Source organism: Pholcus phalangioides, unplaced genomic scaffold, assembly GCF_987345545.1.
Source record: "Pholcus phalangioides strain wild (caught in Gottingen) unplaced genomic scaffold, Ppha-v1.0 ptg000007l_1, whole genome shotgun sequence".
Taxonomy (NCBI): Eukaryota; Metazoa; Arthropoda; class Arachnida; order Araneae; family Pholcidae; genus Pholcus; species Pholcus phalangioides.
Window position 1 is genome coordinate 6,814,891 of NW_028301600.1, and position 24,347 is coordinate 6,839,237.

The window sequence follows — 24,347 nt, forward strand, 5'->3', positions numbered from 1 at the left end:
GAGTTTCATGCAGTTTATCAGTAGATAAAATTCATTAAAAATGTTTTTTAAGTGGCAGGGTTGATTTTATTAACAAGAGATTTTATAATGTAACTGACTGATTAGATTACATTTGAGCAATTTAATTTTATAAAGTGGGTAATTTTATTAACTGGTGATTTCATTAGCAGTGGATACTCTATTTGAAATTGTATACAGAGAATCACTTTATCTTGATTATTTTGAGACAAACAACGAGATACTAATGCCACCTATTTGTTGGAATATACTATGTTTCAAGTTTGGATCTATATGATCAAATGGGATGTCTCAAGTTCCTCCAGTGTTTTATTAGGTTTTGTTCTTACGGCAAGTGTAATAGCATCATCAATGATGACACATCCTTTAATTTCTGCATGCATCAGATAAATGTCAAAGACAACTGCCGAATATTTTGTATTAGTTATAGTAGAGAGAATAAAAGTCTGTTATAACAAGAGCTCATAACTGTGAGAAAAAATTGTCACCATAACAGATATAAGCTAATGTAAATTTTCTGCTCTGGTAAATTTTCTGCACCAGGTAATACATTATAGAAAATTTCTGCTTTCATATCCTTTAGATCATATCAGTTTAATGTTGTAAGAAAATTTATCCATTTCTGATTCAATGAACTAAACCAGTTCATCTGAGAGATTGAAATTATCAACTGACTGCTTAATTGCATAGCATAATGAACTTGAAAAAAAAATCTTTAGTCAGGTTTTTGATAATGTGAACTCCACCATCAATTTTTATCTCTACATATTTCTCTTTTCCGTATTTAGAAAATAAAAAAACTTATTACAAATTTTACAGTAAACAAAAAAAAAACTATACCGTGTTCACTACTGGAAAAACACAATCACCATAATCGATCAAGTAGTTCTTTGCAAGGATTGCATTGTAAGGCGAAGTTACAACATCATCACAGGCAGATGGATAAACCGCAGTAACATATCTAAGAAATAATAAAATAAAAACAATTTTGGAACACTTTATGAATATTTCAATCAACTAAATAGTTGAAAAAACATAACAACAACAGTGTTAGAATTGAAAAATAAAAGTCACTGGTCCCACAGACCAGTGAATACAAGAACCTACTGGTCCGCAGACATTGTGAGTGGTCTGCTAAATGAAATCTACTCTGATCAATATTGAACATTTGATATTGGAGGACCGGATGCACCTTGCTTCCCGAAATAGCCTATATATATATCAAAGCCTTCCCGAAAGATGGGTGCATCAAGAATTTTATTAAATGAGTATATGTTTATATATATGAATTTTTATAAAATAACAAGTACACCCACAAGTGTATAATTGTTCATTTCATTCTAAATAATTGTTCATTTTTTCTTAAACACACATATATATATATATATTTTTATAAAGTATAATAAATATATTATAAGTATATTACTCCTAAATATATATGTTACAAGTAATATATTGTTGTGCAGTACCATGGGGCAGCTCCCACCAGAGTAATGAAAATTTAAAAATATGAAATGTACTAATTGAAAAATAATATGAAATGAATAATGTTTCCAAACTTGAAAAGTGTATGAAGAGTACATAATATGTGAATTCAATTTCTATAAAAAATTAGTCGAAATATGTACGCCAAGTTAAGAAATTTGAGTGTGTTAAAGAAATAAGCACAATGCTTTGAAACACCCTGTATGCAATATACAAAAATCTTCTGCAAGTTAGTTTCTGAAATAGGTCCTATATATGAGTCACCACACCATCATCAGCATTGCAACAAGCACTCACCTCCAAAGACAATAATGTGGACAAGTACTGAATATACTGAAGGAGACATGAACAGGGGCTCTTGGCCAATGAGGGGACTTGATTCACGTGCCCTCAAGAAAGTATACTGATGAAATTCTGAGTTTTGCTCAGTGGGGAGCAGTTGGAGAACGATGCTAGACGCTTGAAGAAAAGGCAGCCCTTTTCCAAGATTTTCAAGGTCTCGCCCACCTGGTTGCCGGAATGGTGGTGGCAAAAGCAAAGATGATATCCAGGATTCCTTAGAGTCGATTGTGGAGTCGTACGCACCGTTCAACTGCTTGTGTGTGACAAGGAAAATTCGGTATAGATAGAAAAGCAGGTTCAGATAATTTTTGTGGATCCAGTGCCTGATTTTTTATAAAATGTGGTTCAGTCATTCGCACTTGATCCCATGCAATTAGTTCTGAATAGTGCTTAGCAGAAAAGTTCATTTCGGAACATGGTATGTACAGATTTCTGCCCGTTGATAATCCTACATTTCTAATTTTTAGAATTCTCTCGATTTCCAGTTCTTTACCCGTACTATTTCCACAAGATATCTCTGATCTGCACTTAAATCACTGTTGTCACTGTCCATTTTCGGAAGGTTATTAGAGATTGGTTTAAATTTTGCAATAGGTAATCTTTCACAATTTTCCAAACTTTTTCCAATATCACCTTGAAGCCCGTGTGGACTGATGGAACATCCATCTAGATCAGTGTTTCCCAACCTTTTTAGTCCCATCGCTCCCTTCTTCAGAAATTTTTTCACTCATCGCCCCCCCCCCCCCAACGCAACCTAATCCATAGGATCCTATGTTATACCCGTAGCCTTTACCGCCCCCCTGGAACATTCCATCGCCCATCAGGGGGCATTAACGCCCTTGTTGGGAATCACTGATCTAGATGTTTCATAAGAGCCTTAGAGGTAAGGGGTCATTCAAGTATTACGTCAGCATCGAGGGGGGGAGGGGTTTCGGATTTGCTGACTTTTGATGACAAGGGGGGGGGAGATGGGTTTGAAGGTTGCTCAAGTCATCAACCACCCCCTTTTTCAACATATGAAATATTCTAAGCTGCTGACAGGGGGAGGGGGTCAGTGTTTTGCTGACTTTTGCTAACAAGGGGGGCTTTGCTAACTTGAATGGCTCCTAACTCATTAAAGTGAAAAAGACAAATAAGCCATTGCAAGGGATGGCCTATTTCTTTCTCTATTAATCTGATATAACACCATTTTTATAACCAGTATCGGTAACAGTTCCATCACATCCGATCACCATCAATTCTTTTGTACCAAAATCTTGCTTCAAAAAGTCTAGGATTGATGATTTCATATCCCTTGCTCTACTGCTTCTTGGAGTTGTGTGACTGAGGTAAATTGACCCGGGTTCCTGCAATATAGTTATATGTTCTTCAGATATGGTTCGTCTATGGAAAGAATCACCTTCTTTGACATTAGCTAAGGTTTAAGGTTTTGTCTTTTCGACCATCAAAATATATTCCTCGCACATTTTGTTTTAGGAATTTTATCTTGCAAAAGAACTCTCTGTGTGATGCTCTTTCACGCCTTATTTTCCTCTCGTCTATTGTCATATTTGGCTTCTCTTTCGTCAATAACCCAACATCTTCTAGCACAGCATCCGCAACAATTGCAGCTGATCGATCGGACACACCAGTTCTACCACAAGCAAGAGCAACATTTGGTAATTTAGTTCTCATTTGTAAGGACGATGGTACAACTTCAAAAGCAAATGAAGTACTTGCTTCGGCACCAATTGATGGGCCAATTTCAGTACTGGTAGACAAAAATGCCAACTTAAACGGTAAACTGTGTTTGGCTCATGTAGACCACTTTCCTCAGAATCGTTGGATATAGATGAGTTTTCAGTGGTTGATTAACTAGTTTCTGTCCTTTTTTTTCTTGAGATAACTTCAAACGGGATACCATTTTCATTTTCGTTTGTTCATTATTTTTCAATTTCTTCCTTTGTTCATTATTTTTCAATTTCTTTGTTGTTAGGACATTACTCGACCAATCAACATCTTGCGTGCTTTGATCTTGCAAGAAATCTCGCTCCAAATTTGGGACCTTTCTCAACTTGTCACACGCAGTCTTCAAAATCACATTTGCATGCTGCAATGTTGAACAATTTCCGTGCTTTGCACTGAAAGACTGTTTGAGAATCTTTCCTTGCTTTCATATTTTTCTGAAGATTCTTGTATTTACAGTAAAAGTCTTTGAAAATTTTGCATATCCGTTGGTGAGAAACCATACGAATTGAAGCAGTTTTCCAAAAATTTTCAATCTTTGGCACGATAATGTCAAGAATGTCTGCAATAGCTGGATCTTTTCTTGATTGTTGTGCTTTCATATTGCATTGAGGTGGGCAAGACCCAAGAATCCAACTCTTTAGGATTTCCTAAAATGTCACAACAATAAAAGCTTCTGGTAGTCATTTTGACAGCTATACATCCTCTCAGTTAAGGGGTAAGTTTGCAGATGAATACTGAAAACAAGAGAAAAACACAGAGTTCACTGAATGAATCACGTGTTCAGTGGAATAGGAAAGCCTCCTTTGTGGTGTCATGTTACAGAATTCCACACGTGCGTAAAACTTTAGTGGCGATGAGGAACCTCAAGAAGTTTGAATTTTGGGGGAAAAAAATTAGGAATGGCATTTCTTCACATAAAGGCATATTTCAAATTCTATTACACAATGGCAATTTCGAAAAAAAATTTTCGTTCCACCCTAATGTACAAGTCAACCCAAGTCTCATTCCCAGTTGTAATTTCGAACCCTACTGACCAAGTCTTCATCTCAATAAGCTCACCAAGCTTGTAACATGCTCACCTTTAATGTCAAGTAATAAATTTCTTGAAATTTTTCATGTCGAGGCTGAACAACACTGGAGTGAATGTGGAGAGGCAGAATGTTGGGATGAAAAATTTGATCTTCCACATTTAGACATGGATACTAAACATAAGTTGTGTAATTTCTTGGAGACTAATAAGTGTGTCTTTGTTAAATCAGTAACTGATCTCCCAGGCTGTGACACCATCCTGCACAAAATGCCCGACTGATGGCATTCTCAACTTTTTTTTGACTCCTGGAGCCCTTTTAAGTAAAAAAATTCTATGGCAAAGCCGTGTATGTAGGCCAACTTTTTAATTATTCACCAAAGTTACAGATTTCTTTTTCCTATTTAAAAATATTATAATTATTTTTTAAATTTTCCTCGAGCAGCCACGGAGCCCTAGAGAGTGCACAAGGAGCCCCAAGTGCACAATTTAGCCAGGAAATGTGTTACAAAGTGTATGTGAATCATGAAAGCCAGTAAGCAATTGTGAAAATATATGTACTGGCTAGTGCTGTCACAGATAAGCTGTGAATCATCACATCTTTCACGTGTAATGTTATTTTGTGGCATTGTGTCTTAGGTAATTTACGTACGTATCCATATATTGTATGTAAGTGGGCATGGTCTGGCCAGTCACGTTCCACCGTCAATGGTGGCTACACAGGTAGACACTAAAAAAATTGTGACTGTAGATTAAGAATATTCAAATGTTTTGTGCTAAAATTAATGTGAGGCTCACGAATCACTGATCAATTGATACTCATATGTGTTTTGGGTGAGAAGTCTGGTGGTGCTACATGGGAGCCCCACCCCATTACCACCTTTAGGGGGTGACTGTCCAATAATCCCCTTTCTCTTCTCCGGGTGAGGTAGGTACCATGTCATCGGGAGTCAGAGGAGGATAGCCAACTACATTCGCATATGTAGTAAAGCAGTTGCTTTCTGAAACTGTATCAAAATTTTTTGGAAAAGCAGGCTTTTCCATGGGAGAAATCAGTGCACGGGTTGAATTTCCAAATGATATGCAAGACTTACAAAATTGTATGCAAGCTGTGTACATTCCACAATCATAAGGCTGAGCAGGGCTGGAATTAACTAAAAAGAGGCAAAGGGCAACTGTTCTGTCAGCAAAATTCAGGGGGTGGAAATTTTAGGTGTTGACAAAAACACTGTTATAAAATCATTGAATTTTACAGAGGTAGGACGCAAAATCATGTTGGTCTTCTCTCACAAAATTCCTAGTTACAGACCAGATGCTGAGGATTACATAAACGTAGATGATAATGTACAAACCAAACCTGACACAACAAATATTGAAACCTTAATTGAAAATTTTTATAAGGAAGTTAAAAAGAACGTAAATGTCGTTATTTTAGAAGAAAAACAGCGTAGGTCAGAATTTTATACAGATGCTGTCAAAACCTAAATACAGTATTTAGTAATTATAGACTAATTAGTTATTTCTTTATTTAATCTATATTTAAATTATTTATTTCATCTTAGATTAATTTATTTATATTTTATTTCAATCACACAAGAGAATCGTTACACAATTTCACACATTATATCAATTTAACCTTCATTAAAAGGAAACCTGTGTTAAACGGGAAAAAAATCTCAGTCCCTTGCAATTCAGTTGAAGACAGGTTTTACTGTATTTAGAAGAATGCGAGTCTAATATACCACCAAAGGGTGCAAAAACCATAAAAAACAATTAGAGCTGCAGTCAAGGGGAGGGGGTGAAAGTTTTTGCTACTGGTCCCGCGGACCACCACAATTTTTTTTTCTTGGTGGTCTGATTGTTTAATCAGTAGTCTCAGACCAGCAGACCACCAATGATTTTGAATGATGAACAAAGATGTATTGTAAGTGATTTTATAGCTTGTACTGCTAATCTGTATATATATTTCTAATTGTCACACTTTCTCCTAAATATGAATCTAAAATTTTCTATCAATCTCCATGAAGTTTTGCATGTATACTAACCACAACACAACTCAAATGATAAGCTACTTTAAAAGTGTCAAAGTTTGCCAAAAAATAATAAAATGTTTGCTTTTATGATTAATGGCAGTATGTAAGAATAGGCATTTAGTCTCACCAGCAGGGAAGAAAACTCAGTTTGAAAGCAGCACCTCTCTCCAAAAGCAGGGGCCATATGAAAGGGGGAGAGGGAAGTATTTCCAAGGGTTTTTAGGGAGGTGGTGTCTTCTTCACCTAACATTGGCTACCCTGGAAATGAAAGTTGAACAAAAATTTCAATATAATTCCCCTTAAATAACTTAGTCAGCTGGGAAAGGGGCTTTTTCCGGATATACCACAGTGAACTCAGAAAGAAAAGTCTACTGGTCTCCGCCAAGTGTCAACTCAAGTAGTAGCATGACGTAGTCAAAGAAATTTCTGGTAAGTCATAATTCATCTCAAAATTGATATGGTAAGAATTATGACTCTGAAGACGTCAACTAATATTAAAAACTGACCATATGGAAATACTTCAACTTCTGGAAGATAGGCAGCACTGTTCGATGAGAAATTGGAAAAGATGAATGCTTTTGTAAATAGGATCTCTGAACTCTCGGAGAGTACTTCACTACTCTACACTCATACCTTTACACTCACACCAGAGTACCCCTATTCACACAGCTACTATGACATACTTCATTAAGTAATGGTGTATTTATTTTTTTGTTGAATAATGTTGACTGCAATAAATTTTTTACAGAGAAGCAATTCTATATATACATGATGGTGGTCATGGAAGAAGGTCGACATAAGCTTATAACTTCTTAGTTGTAGTATAAAGAAAAACAAATATTCCATGTCCATATATTGCTACAGACATTTTTAAAATTCCAAATAGCTACAAATATTTTTGAACCATTTCTTCATGACGAAATTCAAGCACAACAAAGTTGCATACATTATACTTATAGGCAGTGTCCTAACTAGCCATTCCTGTGCCCTGTACAAGAATTTGTATTTAGGCCCCTTCTAGCCCATTCTTGGGTTGGGCCCTGTGTGGGTGCCTAGTTACAGCACTGCTTATATAGGTAATAAATTCCTAAAAAAATAAAAGCAGAAAAGAACATGTTGAGTGCTTGGATGATTCATGGTCCCACATCTGCAGCAGGGCCTCTGGATCGGGATCTTTGGTGAACCCGCCTGTAGTGAATTTATAGTTTAAAAAAACCAAAAAATGATAGAAATCATCCCAGGCCAGAACCCTGTCAGCACAACCCTTGTGGGGCCCATGGGATAATTTTAGGTTATCTAAAGCAGACCTGAAAAATGGTCCTTGAGGATAAAAGAACAGAGATGGGCCAAAACAGCAGTTATTTACTGATGTCTGAATGATTTTTACAAACAAATCAAGGTGCATTTTACTGACTACTAGAATCAGAACAGGCAAAATATGCTTAACTAATAAAATGGAAGAAAGAACATTTTATCAATTACAATGAATAAACCTAGAAATACTCGAAAAATTTCAGAAAAAGTAAACTTACTTTTTAATGGATAAAAAATGCAATTGTAACAACAAAGATGCACAAAACATCATAAATATAATCTCACTGCAACAAACTCATGTCATTACTACAAAAATCAAACTACATTAGTACAAAATAGGACATTGAATAGACAAGTTTAATTATACTTGATGCTAAAGAAAATATCTCTCTTACCCAACAATCAATAAAGCAATGTGACAAATATGAAATGAACATTGAATTTTGTTAATGCAAAATTCAAGCTGGACATATTTAATATCCTGCAACCACAACACACAGCAATTACGGTTATGAAAGTTCAAAAAAGTTTAAAAAGTTCTGATGCTCTTAGTGGTTTTTAATAGGTTTTATTTGAATTTCACAATAAAATTTGGGTGTGAATTTTAACAAAATTTTCTAACCATAATCTGAGTATTGCGGTCACAATATAATTTGAACCCATGCTGAAAACCATAGCTTTCCTATGGTCACATCAATTCATTCATTACTGTCTGCCACACAGACCTTCAAACTAGCCAAGAAACTTTCTGTATGCACTGTGTGTATTTTTGGTAACTTCATAAACATTATATTAGTAATGTTTTAATGAGAATTTAGTTTCAACTTGAAAGTTAGAATTCTCATTTCTTAAGTTACAAAATAAAATTGAAAATGCTATTTCTCATTGATGTCACAGCCTTGGATGGCTTCATCATATTGCTCTGTTTATAGAAGAACATCGCAACTCATAAAATTATATTTTGGAAATAAAATACAGTGAAAATCCTATATAATGATACCCTCAAAAACAATAATTGCTTATATAGGCTAATGATATTACTCTTTCTAGTCCTGATATACTTTTCTAAGTGTTAATATATTCCCTCTATAACACTACTAACAATAACTCCTCCATAACGATATGTTTCTTCAGTCCCTTTAGTATTGTTATACGGGTATTTCCACTGTATATACAAACAATGCTATAACCTATTTTTTCATGTGAAAGTTCATCATAAGTGTTGTTTCACCACATTAACTTAGATAGCAGCAGTATGATTCTAGTCGCACATGTCCAAATTTGTCTTGAGTCATCAAAAGAACATGTTCATAATTTCTATGTATATTTATGCACTCTTGAAATATGGTAATATTAAAACCATGGGTCATAAATTCTTTGGTACAGGACATATCAAAAATGGGGGCGATTCGGCCCATTTCATCATAGAATGAGAAGTAAAGTGTTATGTAAAATGAAGTCCTATATACATACCTGACCAGTATATAACTTTCATTCAAGCTGCCAATAAAACTGGTAAATTGTAAAAGAGCTTTCTTACAAAGAATTTTTTGATCTGAAAGGATTGAATGGAAATTTCCTTAGAGACCAAACACTGAGTGATATCAAGATTATAAAAATAGAAAAACTGCATTCATGGTTTTTTATGACATCGTATACTCGGTTGAACTTTTCAGAAATGGTTGTTCACAGGAACAATGAAATGTCACGGATTCTTGAACCAGCATCAAATTCAAAATAAAAATTATAGCAAACATGGGTTGTCAAATACTTAAGCACTGCTGCAAAAGGCAAGCATTTTCTCGTGTTACGCAGATTTTTATACAGTTGAATCCCATTTTAACAAATACCATTATAGCAAAATCTTGTTTTAATGAACACTTTTCTAATCCCCCAGATAAGTTTACATAGGAACAATGCAAAAACCTGGAATTCCTTTAATGAAATTTCGTTATAACAAGGTGATTTCTCTGGTCTCTCAGAGTTCATTATAACAGTATTTGACTGCAATACCCTTTGAGTACTATTGCTTGTTTGTATTATTTTTAATTGGGTTTGCTTAATAGTCACATCCTTTTTTATTTTTTTTGTTTATTCTTACTTCATTTTACTGTTGCATTACATCAAATTATTCTAATATCTTATGTCAAAAATCAGAAGTTCACTATAGTGTAGGGAGAAAGACGTTCTACCCTAAGTTGGATGTGGGCGCCCGTTATTTGTTTATTCGAGCGAATGTAACCAGGCTTTTTTCACTTTTTTCACTTTTTATCGATAAACTCGATCAGGGTATCGATGGAATTACTAGCAAATTCGCAGATGATGTGAAGCTAATGGGGGTAATCGGGAATGAAAGCGATAGGGAGTTGCTCCAGACCAACTTAAACAAGATTGCAGCATGGGCAAATGAATGGAGCATGACGTTTAGCGTAGATAAGTGCATGGTCGCTCATTTTGGTTCGAACAACCAACGGTTCTCTTACGAGTTGAATGGTGTCACTATCCCGGATGCAACTAGAGTCACCGATTTGGGAATTCTCATTGACGAGCGACTTAAGTTTTCTGAACATTGTTCAGCGGTTGTCAAAAAATCGAATAGAATGCTTGGTCTCATTTTCAAAAAGGTCTCTTCGCGTTCTCCTAAAGTCATTCTTCCTCTTTTTCGAGGCTTAGTTCGTCCTGGACTGGAGTATGCTGTAAGGTTTTGGAGACCATACCTACAGAGGGACATAGACTTGGTTGAAGGGGTGCAGAGAAGAGCTACGCGTGTCCTTATTGGCACACAGGGCTTGAGTTATGAAGAAAGACTTCATTTTTTGAATATGTTTACATTGGATGAACGCAGGTGTCGAGGAGATATGATCGAAGTGTTCAAAATTTTCAATGGGATGGATAGGATGGACCATGAACTTTTAGTACACCGCCAATCGACTGCTTTTACAAGGGGACACCAGTATCGATTGGTGAGGGACAATGCAAGGTTATGGTGTCGCAGGGAATTTTTCTCCAATAGGGTTGTTAATAAATGGAATAGCTTACCCCCGGAGGTAGTAAATTGTAACACAATTGACACGTTTAAAAAGAAATACGATAAACATGTTGGGGTAAATCGAGAAGCTATCCATTCTTAGAATAAGACAACCATAAGTAATCTTTATGGGCATCGTATAATATTTTATCATGTGTATATATTGTTTGTAATTTGTGTTAATTGCATTTTTAATTGGGTTGCTGTATTTTTGAAACATATGACAACCATATTTTTATGGGCATCTTTTTATCAGCCACCTCGTTGGGCATTTTGCCTGTTGTGGCGTTGTATTTGTATTTGTATTTGTATTATTGGTTGTTTTTTTTCAAGTTTTGTAAAAGATCTTTATCAAACTTTTATAACCAAACCTTACAGTAATAAACACTTTTTACAGCTAACTACTGTACTTTTATTGATGTACACCAGTGATTTCCAACATGGGCGTTAACGCCCCCTTGGGGGATGGAAAGTTCCAGGGGGGCGGTAGAAGCTACTAGTATAACATAGGATCCTATGCGTTGGGAAAAAAAATTTCTGAAGAAGGGGGCGATGGGACGAAAAAGGTTGGAAAACTATGATGTACACCCTCCATAGCATTACACTCCACATAAGAATTATCTGTAATAAACCGGACTTTCATTATAACAGACAACCATGTGTACAGAGCTGTCTGCCATTTAATTGATAGTGAATGCTCTGCACACATTGACGCAGACGTAGAAGAGACCAGACGCTGAAGCTATAGATGGTTGTTTATCTTTTGTTTTATTCCTGTCTTAGTTATTTATCCAAGAGTATCCAATTAAATGTTTATATTACAGATGGCTGCTTTCTCCTTCCGCACATTTGGGAGCTCAGCCTTTCAACCCATTCCCTAGATCATCATTTTGGTGAGAAACATTTCAACATGAGTGCTATACAGTGTGTGTGTGCTTGTGGATTACTTAACCCCTTCACTTACAAGTGAATTGACAAGAAATTCAGATGCTCTCTATTTGACGAATCAGCAATAAATACAGTAACCTTGTCTTAACCTAACCGCACGTTAGAAAAAGGAAAGAAAAAAAAAATAAAAGAGTAAGACAGTATAAAAAATAATGTGATAAGAATGTAGGTGCAAAGTTAGGATTTCTTTTCACCCTCACTCTACCTGTTCTCTTTCACTCTTATAAGAAAGATACATTATATATGAGGAAAAAATCGCCATCAGGGTATACAAAAAAATCAAAAGAAAAAAAATTGTAAGGTTGCATCAAAGCTTCGGGATTATGAGGAGAGAGGAAAGAAAATAGATAGACTTGAATGAAATGATAAACCTCTCTGCTAATTGTACGAAGTACAGATGACTGAATACCAAGCGAAAATAATTGGAAAGAAAAGTCACGTTCCTCTGTGGGGAATCGAACCACCAACCTCGCACTTTCCGGGCACATGTTACCATTAAACTACAGACAGACATTTTCTTTCCTAAAAGCACTGTTCTCATTTTGTGCTGAACAGGACTGCGCAATAGACAGCCTCCTAACTCAGCAGCCCTTAACGACATTAGCCTCCAGATGGCGAATAATTGAACAGTGTTCTTAGGAAAGAAAATGCCCATCCTCTGTAATTTAATGGTAGAACACGCGCCTGGGAAGTGCGAGGTTGGTGGTAACGATTCCCCGCAGAGGAATGTGACTTTTCTTTCCAATTATCTTTGCTTGGTATCCAGTGATCTGTACTTTGAACAGACAGACTTGTTTGAATTCATTCCACTGTCGTTTGGACACAATACTATGTCCTTTGATGGTAAAATGGTTAAACTGATTTTTCACCAGACTTGGAGAGTTCATTTTCCTGTTCTTATAATGGGAATTTCTCTTGGAGAAATACCGCTCATTGCACAAACTTTAGGTATGCCAAATCCATAGCCATAAAACTCTTAAATGATGTAAAATTTTAAGACACATTCAATTGAAGCACCAGAAAAAAGGTTCAAACTTTCACAGGATTTCCTACAACCATTGATATTTCCAAAAGAAAAAACAATCCTTCAATCATTTAGTTTATCTGAGTTCATTTCAGTCAGCAATGCACTGCATCTAGAAATTTCAGAATCAAAGGAAGAAATCTGTGACAATAGTTTTAATTGTTTGTCAAATCTCTATGAATTTCACAATTATAATAGCAATAATACTTCTTCAGATGAGGATTGTGATGATGCGAAAACCTCTCTCTAACAGTCTTCTGTGATTGAAAAAAAAAGTTTTTAATGACGCGTTGCCACCAACTCGTAGTAAACAACCCCATGAATCTTTCCCTATGGAGTTCCACCAGTTGGAATTGACCTGGTTCATGTTGCGGGAGTTATCACAAACTGTTCGCTTTTTTTTTGGGAAGTAACCCAACATCAATTCTTTCATCACTGACATGGAAGAAATGTTTCTTTTTTCCCCCGCCTTGGCAGATAAACAAAAAATAGTGTTGACTAAAAAGAGTCTAGTAGGCTCTGTGAAGGTATTTATCCAGTCGCAGAGAGGACTTTTAACCTATATTGCTCTTAAAAGAGCTTCACTTAAGGAATTTGGTTCAAACATCAATGCTGCAGATCTACATAATCTCTTTCATAATTGGAAGCAGAAACACTAGCCGATTATTTTATAGCAATGTGAGAAATAAGTAGCCTCAGGTATACAGGGTGGTAACTATAGACAACCCAATAATTGCACACGTGATTCCTTCTGAAAAACTAATATGGAAATGTGTTTTCCGTTTTAGGATTGGACAAATATTGAAGGAGTTATAACGTTTTGAATTTTTGTGACGTTATTTTTCTACTGGTCAGTTACGGGCCACACACCCAATGAAAGTAAAATTCTCCACCAGCAGCAGGGTGCCATATTTTGAAAATGAACTGAAAGTTTCAGTTATTGGATGTTGGAGAGTTATTGGAGTTGATGCAGTTAAAAGCCAAGTTCAGCCTTTTTCATTCACGACTGGCGCTTTTTCTCTCAATGTAGTGTCATATTACAACCTTGTTATTACGTGTAATGACGTTTTAGCTTCGTCCCCTCTATTGGAAAATTTATCACCAGATTTGTAAAGTGTTAGCCAAATGTGTGTGAGATCTATTTGAAAATTTTTTTAACCACATCAACACTTTTTTTGCCAAATTGCTGCAATTTGCTCTTCTTCAATGTTTAGTGAAAACTTTGGAGGAAAAGTGCATACAGTGTGGTCTATTTTTTTTCTACCCTGTCTTTTGAATTAGATCACATGCTGGTCAATAAAACGGTAAGATTTCTTGAGTTATTTGAAAATTTTATCGAAACTGTTACACATTAAAAGCTTCAATGAAGGATATAAAAATGGTGGCTTGATAAAGCTGACAGGTGGGAATATTGGCAATAAATAATGACAAATAAATTTGACTAAATAAGCAATTATTCAGTCAAAAACTTGTATAATCAAACTAGTTATTTTATTAATTGGCATATTCAATATAATTAGTGATTTCGGATTTTTTTCCACCTTAACAAAATTAGCCTCCAGATGGCGAATAATTGAACAGTGTTCTTAGGAAAGAAAATGCCCATCCTCCCTGCATGATTATGCAGAACTTGGTAATTTTTTCAGATGAAGTTTTACTTTGGGGCGTATTTATAAGGAAGCGGTTGTTCAGGGCCCCTCTTAACAGATAAGAACTTCAGGCTGTTGCAGCCTTAGGCACTACTAATTTTGCCGCCGCTTTGAGATGCTCTTATATTTTGTTTATTTATATTTTTTTGCGAAAAACCATGCACCCCCTCAATTTTCAAAATGAAAGCCATCTCTTTACGGTTTGTTCTTCTAAATATGGTTTTCATTAGAGCCTATTGTTTAATACACACACTCATAACATAAAGGAGATGTAGTAAAAATTTTTAAATTGTATTTGTTACGCTTCATTTAGGCTTGTAATTGTGATCGATTTCATTCAACAAGCTTATTGTGTTAATTAAGTAAATTGTGTTGCAGAATTATAATCAAAAGCTCTGATGCCACATATATATCTTCCAAAATGTCTGGTGTCACTATCCCGGATGCAACTAGGGTCACTGATTTGTGAATTCTCATTGACGAGCAGCTTAGGTAGGAGCAGCTTAGGTTCTGAACATTGTTCAGCAGTGGTCAAAAAAGCAAATAGAATGCTCAGTTTCATTTTCAAAAAGGTCTCTGTGTTCTCCAAAAGTCATTCTTCTGCATTACCAAGGCTTAGTTCGATGCAGGTGTTAGGGTTATGACCAAAGTAATCAAAATTTTCAACTTGATGGATAGGTTGGATCATGAATTATTAATATGCCATTGACTGCTTCGACAAAGGGACACCAGTATCGATTGGTAAGGGGCAATTCTAGGTTATGGTGTCACAGGGAATTCTTCTCTAATAGGGTTGTTAATAAATATTGCTTCTAGTTTTCATAATTGCTTTTTTATTAATTAGGGTTGCTGTAATTTTGAAGTATATGACATCCATATTTGTTATGGGCGACTTTTCTCAGCCGCCTTGTTGGGAATTTTGCCTGTTGTGGTGTTGTATTTATATAAAGGGGAATAGCTTAACCCCGGGGTAGCCAATTCTAACACAACTGACATATATAAAAAGAAATATGACAAACACGTTGGGGAAAATTGAGAAGCTATCCATACTTAGAAAAAGATAACCATAAATATATTTTATGGCCATTCTATGATATTTAATACAAATGCAACGCCACAACAGGCAAAATGCCCAACGAGGTGGCTGAGAAAAAGATGCCCATAAAAATATGGATGTCATATATTTCAAAAATATAAAATTAATATATTAAAAATGCCATTAACAAAAATTGTAAACAATATATACACATGATAAAATATTATACAATGCCCATAAAGAATACTTATGGTTTTCTTATTCTAAGTATGGATAGCATCTCGATTTACCCCAACATGCTTATCGTATTTCTTTTTAAGCGTGTCAATTGTGTTACAATGTACTACCTCCGGGGGTAAGCTATTCCATTTATTAACAACCCTATTAGAGAAAAATTCCCTACGAGACCATAGTCTTGCATTGTCCCTCACCAATCAATACTGGTGTCCCCTTGTAAAAGCAGTTGATTAGCGGTGTACTAAAAGTTCATGGTCCATCCTATCCATCCCATTGAAAATTTTGAACACTTCGTTCATATCTCATCAACACCTGCGTTCATCCAATGTAAACATATTCAAAAAATGAAGTCTCTCTTCATAACTCAAGCCCTGTGTGCCAATAAGGACACGTGTAGCTCTTCTCTGCACCCCTTCAACCAAGTCTATGTCGCTCTGTAGGTATGGTCTCCAAAACCTTACAGCATACTCCAGTCCAGGACGGACTAAGCCTCAAAAAAGCGGAAGAATGACTTTAGGAGAACGCGAAGAGACTTTTTTGAAAATGAGACCAAGCATTCTATTCGCTTTTTTGACCACCGCTGAACAATGTTCAGAAAACTTAAGCCACTCGTCAATGAGAATTCCCAAATCGGTGACCCTAGTTGCATCCGGGATAGTGACACCATTCAACTCGTAAGAGAACCGTGGGTTGTTCAATTCAATTCAAAGGTCACACCAAACTTGTATTCAATGTGTGACTCCACTTCAGCAACCAATTCAACACATAAAATCATGCCAAGGAACCTAGTAATTCAATATCGCACATAAAATGAATGTCTCACCAACCAACTACAGCAAGGGGGTCAGGTAAAATGTCCTCCATCCCGCACTACAAAAGTGTTATGACTAGTCCACATATTAATACCACCTTCTCTAGTGTCTATTGAGATGGTCAATAGGGTGGAACGAAAAAAAAAAATTAGAAATTGCCATTGTAATAGAATTTAAAATATGCCTTTATGTGAAGAAATGCCATTCCTAATTTTTTTCCCCAAAATTCAAACTTCTTGAGGTTCCTCATCGCCCCTAAAGTTTTAAGCACATGTTGAATTCTGTAACATGACACAGCAGAGGAGGCTTTCCTATTCCTCTAAACACGTGATTCATTCAGTGACCTCAATGTTTTTCCCTTGTTTTCAGTATTCATTTGCAATCTTACCCCTTAACTGAGAGGGTGTATAGCAGTCAAAATGATAACCAGAAGCTTTTATTGTTGTGACATTTTAGGAAATCCTAAAGAGTGAGAGTCTCGTATCTCGTCCACCTATGGTGATGTTAAGCTTAGTTATTTGCTGACTCAATGTAATACGAAGGCACAACAATCGAGAAAAGACCCAGCTGTTGCAGACATTCTTGAAATTATCGTGCCAAAGATAGAAAATATTTGAAAAACTGCTTCAATTCCTACGGTTGCTCACCAACGGATACACAAAATTTTAAAGACTTTTACTGTAAATACAAGAATCTTCAGAAAAATATGAAAGCAAGGAAAGATTCTCAGACTTTCAAGTTGAACTTGGAATCTTTTCAGTGCGAAGCACGGAAATTATTCGACACTGCAGCATGCAAATGTGATTTTGAAGGCTGTGAGTGTGACAAGTTGAGAAAGGTCCCAAATTTGGAGCGAGATTTCTCGCAAGATCAAAGCACGCAAGATGGCGATTGGTCGAGTAATGTCCTAACAATGAAGAAATTGAAAAACAATGAACAAAGGAAAATGAAAATGGTACCCCACTTGAAGTCATCTCAAGAAAGAAAAAGGGACGGAAACTAGTTAATCAACCACTGAAAACTCATCTATATCGAACGATTCTGAGGAAAGTGATCTATATGAGCCAAAACACAGTTTACTGTTGAAGAAAATAAACGTTGAATAAATAAAAGTTGTTCCGAAAATAAACTTTTGTGCTAAGCACTATTCGGAATCTAATTGTATGTGATCAAGTGCAAGTGACTTAACCACCTATTATAAAAAAATCAGGAAATGGACCCACAAAAATGATCCGAACCTGCTTTTCCATCTATACCGAATTTTCGTGTCATACACAAGCAGTTTAACGGTGCGTACGACTCGTAACTGAAGCATCGCTTACTGTATCAGCAACCGTGACAGCTTCATTCAAGCCATAATATAATCAAGAAGTACTCTTCCATCGTTTGAAAAAAAAATACAAATACAACGCCACAACAGGCAAATTGCCCAACAAGGTGGCTGACTTAAGAACATCATGGATCCCCAAGCCATTTTTTGGAGGCCCTACCTACTACTGCTACACCACACATGCACCCCCCCCCCCCCGCGGAACCCCCAACGAATCGGTACATGTGGGAATGTGCGTGTACGTGTAGTGAAACCTGACGTGAAGTTTTTTTTTGTTTCTCAGTAATGCTTGTTATGTGTAGTGCTGCCATCTGCCACCAGTTTTTCTAACTATGAGTGAAGTGTTATGATTGAATGATTTATCGCTGTAGGACTGTTGCTCTCTGTGGCGAGACTTTTTAATGGGGAGATCGGCTCGCATTTGCGCCTTGAAGTTGGGAACCACAGAAAACCAACTTCAGCCGACCACCACTGTGGGGTTCGAACCCGGATCCTCGCATCGCGAGTCCGTCACTATAACCACTCGACCACCACAGCGGGAATATCATTATCTGCCTCCGAATATATTCTCTCGAGTCCATCGTCTTATCCATTAGACCACAGTCAAAAAGCAGACTATTTTGCAAAAAAGTGAAATGTAATAACAGTGTGATAATAGAGGTATTCTCCTGACACCTATATCGTCAAACTTTTTTTTATTAATTTTGGAACATGGTTATAGTTCCCCCCCCCCCCAAAAAAAAGGGTTTATTTTCATCTCCCTCTATCAATCACTATATTCGGAGAGCTTGAAAAATTCTCTTTTCAACTACCATGATATCTGCAAATAAGCACAAATATGCTTGTCAGTTATAACTTATACATGGAACTCTTAACTTGTGAGTATTTCTCTGGGTTTATATATATATAGTATATATATTCAGTTTTGCCTCATGTACTGAATAACTTTTAAATTAAGTTTTTTTCTTTTTTTTAGAGAATGCTTTTTAAAAATCATCAACTTTGTTTATGTTTAAAAAGATTTTTATAATGTGTACTTAGAAAAGTCTTTTTGCTCGACCTTTAGGGTGTGTGAGGAACCTCAAGGTATTAAAATGTTTTCCTAGATTTTGGTATAACTTCTTAAAACCTTGAAAGGCATCTTTTGGATACTAAGGCAACATCAATTTCCAAAAAAAGTGAAAAAACACCCTTTTTCGTTCCACCCTAATGGTCAATCATGCCAACGAGATCAAAAGTAAGGGAACTAATGACTCAATATGGAGTTTTTACCAGAGAGTTAACATGCAATGTTACATATTTCACCAGTCAACAAAAAAGAAAAATTTGTACCATCCAAGAAACTTTAACCCAAGGAATAATGAATTCACAACAAAACATTCAAACTGATACCAATTTTTTGAAACCTCAATTCAAATTCTGAAAATATACATTATATATACACTAAATCCCTATAAAAATACATGAAATACAGTATTCCCCCAAAATAATCACATATACACTAACCTAACAGGCAATCCCCTCGAAAATCAAAAACTGAACTGTTCTGGCTAGATTTCAATAGAGATCTGCGATCGAAAATAAATGTCCAATTTTGCAAACACCTAGTAAAAATTGTCAATTTCACAAAACAAATTTGACTGACCTTGATCTGCCTCAAATTAAATACATACACTTTGATCAGTAACACATGTTGGCCCACTACGGAAAAATTCCATGATATTTTTTTTCCGATGCAAATTAAGTGAAAAATCTGTATCGCCATCTGCAAAATTAAATTGGGCTTTAAAATATCATAATTATATACTGCTATTGATCATTGATCATTTTTGTTGCACCACGGTCATTTTCTGCACACGAGGGCTAATTAGACCGGGACCTACAATTTATTGCCGATTCCGAACGGCAGGCTTGTTTTTTATACTCATCGAGAGGTTGATACGCTAACCCCTCGATGGGGGACTCCCTGTGGTAGCAATTTTTTGCTGGGGTCAAGTCGCCGTTTTTTTGTCGTACCCCTGTCAGGAAAGTTTTCTGACAAAAACTAACCGGGTATCGAACTCGCGACACCTCTAAACATCCTTTGGTACTTTAGGCGAGCATCTTATCGACCTGGGCTACCGCACCCTATATACTGCTATAGTGCATCCCGGTTCAATTCCTGGTTTTTCTAAGAATAATTATTTTGCAGACGACGGTAAGGAAAATACACATACAACTCTCAACTCGAACAGACACCCATCATCAATTCAACTCAAAGGTCACATCAAACTTGAATTCAACATGTGACTCCACTTCAACAACCAATTCAACACATAAAATCATGCTCTGGAAACTAGTAATTCAATATTGCACATAATGTCTCACCAACCGATGACAGCGAGGGAGTCGGGTAAATCATCCTCCATCCCACACTACAAAAGTGCAATGACTAGTATACAAAATCTGGGAGTTCATATATTAATACCACCTTTCTGTGTCTGTTAACACGGTCAATCATGCTGACGAGATCAAAAGTATGAGAACTAATGACTCAATATGGAGTTTTTACCAGAGAGGTAACATGCAATGTTAACTTATACTTTATAGTTGCCATAGCTTTGTTAAATTTAAAGAAGAATTACAGGTGTATGAAAAAATCTTTGTTGAAACAAGATGTAGATGTCCTGCCGACAGCCAATGCTCAACGTTCAATTAATGATGCTAAGAATTAACATGACATAGACAATCGATTCTACAAGTGCGACCCAAAATTAGGTAAAAAATCAACAGTCTCATGCGAATACAAAACAAATAACCTGTTTTAATTGTAATGCAAATGGTTATATTTCTAAACTATGTCCAGAGAAACATCAAGGACCAAAGTGTATTTCCTGTTCCGAATTCGGACATAAATCTAACGTGTATCTACAAACCATCAAAATATCATTGCATGATGTTAGTGATATAAATAAAATCTACCAGGAAACAAGATAAAATGTGCAAAGATGCTCGAATCAAGGGTGTTATTATAAAATGTCTAGTTGATACAGGAAGCCAAATGACTCATGAAGGAAAATACATGGATCCATCTGGGATCACCAATGCTAACGACAAATGTTGATGTTCTAACTGGATTTGGTTGTTCACAAATCTGTGCCATTGCTTCTTTTCAAACGATACTTTCCATTGAAGATCAGAACTTTACTGTGCAGACATTTGTTGTACCAAATCCTTCAATAAACTTTGACATTATTTCAGGTATGTCATAAAGTAAGCTAAACTCAGTATTAACACCCGATGGTATTTTTCAAGTTTCAGAAGCAGACATCTGACAGTGCTCAAAAGCCCCTCATTTATGTGATATGCGAAGAAAGTATAAAGTTGACATTTAGTCTCAAAAGAAACTCAAACTGACAATGACCAACTCTTTTTTTCTGATGTGCCAACTGAAACTATGAATAATGAACTTTGCATCACGTCACAGACAACAAACTGATGTACTATTATCCCAGATGCGAATATTGAATGAGGAATCGGTGAAGGATAATTCTTTGATCCGCTTGAAGATGGTATTGATGATAAGAAAGAGATGGGTCCTGTGTGCGATGAGCTGATTGCACAACTTTTTTTTGTTGATTTTTTTATTTTTGTCTCTTTCACTTTTATTTATGAGTCAGTATTTTTTTTTTTTGCAGATGATTACATATTATCATTTCTAAGATGCCTATTATTATCATTATTATTGCCGTTAAGCGGTATTATGGTGAATGTTTTTATCTCTTGATGTATATTTTTTATCTTTGCAAGTTTTTTTTCTATTTGCTTATATGTATGTGCACATATATGCGTATTCAACATGTGAGGGAGCATACTCATTTTCAGGATGGCAGATAAAGGGAGAAAGACGTATTACCCTAACTGCAATGTGAGCACCCTCTGGTGTCCACCACTGGATTGATAGTGAATGCTTGACAGACGTTGACGCAGATGTAGAAGAGACCAGACATGGTCTCTGACGCTAATGCTATAGACTGTCATTCATCTTTTGTTTTATTCCTGTCTTAGTTATATTTACCCAAGAGCATCCAATTAAATGTTTACATTATAGATGGCTGCTTGATCCTTCCCACAATAGTATGTGACAAAAGGAAAAAACCACAAGCATTTTGATTTCAAAAATTCATAAGCCTATGATTGAATCTCTCATTACCAACTAATTACAACACTTTACTATTAAAAATATAGTGATACCTCCTCTAACGAGTAACTCTGCTTATGAATGTTTCAGCTAACAACAATTTTTTTCACTTTTCAGCCACAGCTAACAAATGTTTTCCTGGATGTAGATGCACGCTCTAACATAACACAGCCATGTTGTCACTCGAGCCAGATGGAATTAAGTCCATCTCAAAATAACTTTCCAGGTATTAATTCAAGAAAGATGTTTGCACGTTTCAGTCTGATTGAATCAACCCTGTTGATCAATGCAGTTGAACCATGTGAACCTGTGTTACTAAAGAATGAAAATCTGAATGAGAAATGCTACAGAATTATGGGAGAGAAATACTTCAATTATTCAATTCAGTCCCTTTACACATTCACATAATTAATGTTCTGATTGAACTGTACGAACTTGGTAGTACTGTCATTCAGCATTTTTTTTCCATACTTTACATAAATGTCTGAACATCAAATACTTTACATAATTTAAATTTTATTTTTCGTCCAAATACACACCTATGTTTTTTGGGATAGTGATCACTCAGCATTTCTAAAATCGATGTTCCCAGTCCAGACCCAGTTCCTTGAATAAAATAAATAAATACACACAATAAGTATTATCAACAAGAACTCAGCTTTTTTATTAGGTTTTTGCAAATGTCATGGCCATTAAATGACATAAAATTTTTACTGATTATGGAAGAAAGCAAGTGAGATTTATGAGAATTTTTTACCATGTGACTGTCTTACATGAGTTATGCAATTTCAGTATTTGTTTTGTTCAACAAGTATTGAACACTGAATACAACATCGGGTCAATCATGGAACCCACTGAATTCAGGTTGTTATACCAGTAAGAATTCAAATTACAGAAATTCTGCAGAAGATGGAGTAAAAAAACATCAATACAGTGGAGGAAAAATAATGATGTTGGCTTGTAAAACTTTGTTCAAGAGATTTAAGGATATAAAACAAACCCCTGCGAATGCATCACAAATTGTGCATTAAGTAACCAGAACTTGTGAATAGACAAAGTCCCATTGCTTCAGGATAACATTCGGCCAAATACCATACAACCATGCAACAAATCAATTTGAGATATAAAATCAGGTGTCTCAGTCTTCATATTCTCCTCACATTATCCCAAGAGATTACCATTTATTCTGGCACTGGAGCCATTAAAGCCAAACAATGCTTTGAAAACTATTCATCAATTTATAGGGAATGGGAGACTTCATCACTTCCAGAGACACTGATTTTTACAAACATGGTGTAAATGACTTTGCCATACATTGGCAACATAGCATTGATGGTGATGCTGCTTTGATTCAAATACAAATACAACACCACCACCACCACCACCACAAAAGGCAAAATGCCCAACGAGGTGACTGACAAAAAGATGCCCATAACAAATATGGATGTCATATATTTCAAAAATATACAGTAACCCAATTAAAAATGTAATTATAAACAATATATATACATGATATATTATACAATGCCCATAAAATGTATATGGATAGCTTCTCGATTTACACCAACATGTTTATCGTATTTCTTTTTAAACATGTCAATTGTGTTAGAATTTACTACCCCTGGGGGTAAGCTATTCCATTTATTAACAACCCTATTAGAGAAAAATTCCCTGTGACACCATAACCTTGCATTGTCCCTTGCCAATCAATACTGGTATAACCTTGTAAAAGCAGTCCATTGATGGTGTACTAATAATTCATAGTCCATCCTATCCATCCCATTGAAAATTTTGAACACTTTGATCATATTTCCCTGACAACCGCATTCATCCAATGTAAACATATTGAAAAAATGAAGTCTCTCTTCATAACTCAAGCCCCGTGTGCCAATAAGGACACGCATAGCTCTTCTCTGCACCTCTTTAAGCAAGTCTATATCCCTCCATAGGTATGGCCTTTAAAACCTTAAAGCATACTCCAGTCCAGGATGAACTAAGCCTCGGAAAAGCGGAAGAATGACTTTATGAGAAAGCGAAGAGACCTTTTTGAAAATGAAACCTAACATTCTATTTGCTTTTTTGACAAGCGCTGAACAATGTTCAGAAAACCTAAACCACTCGTCAATGAGAATTCCCAAATCGGTGACCCTACTTGC

At 35.9% G+C, this 24,347-nt stretch overlaps 1 protein-coding gene across 4 annotated transcripts in view; it reads right to left on the bottom strand.

Moving 5' to 3' along the window:
* LOC149084857 (tubulin epsilon chain-like) overlaps window positions 1–24,347 on the bottom strand; it is a 67,830-nt gene that overhangs the window by 22,778 nt on the left and 20,705 nt on the right. For all 4 annotated transcript variants that reach the window (XM_089232583.1, XM_089232582.1, XM_089232584.1 and 1 more), the window contains exons 7-8: window positions 22,731–22,797; window positions 859–979 (exon numbers count right to left, since the gene is read on the bottom strand). In XM_089232583.1, coding sequence (XP_089088709.1) covers window positions 859–979; window positions 22,731–22,797 — 188 coding nt within the window. The remainder of the gene's footprint in view (window positions 1–858; window positions 980–22,730; window positions 22,798–24,347) is intronic.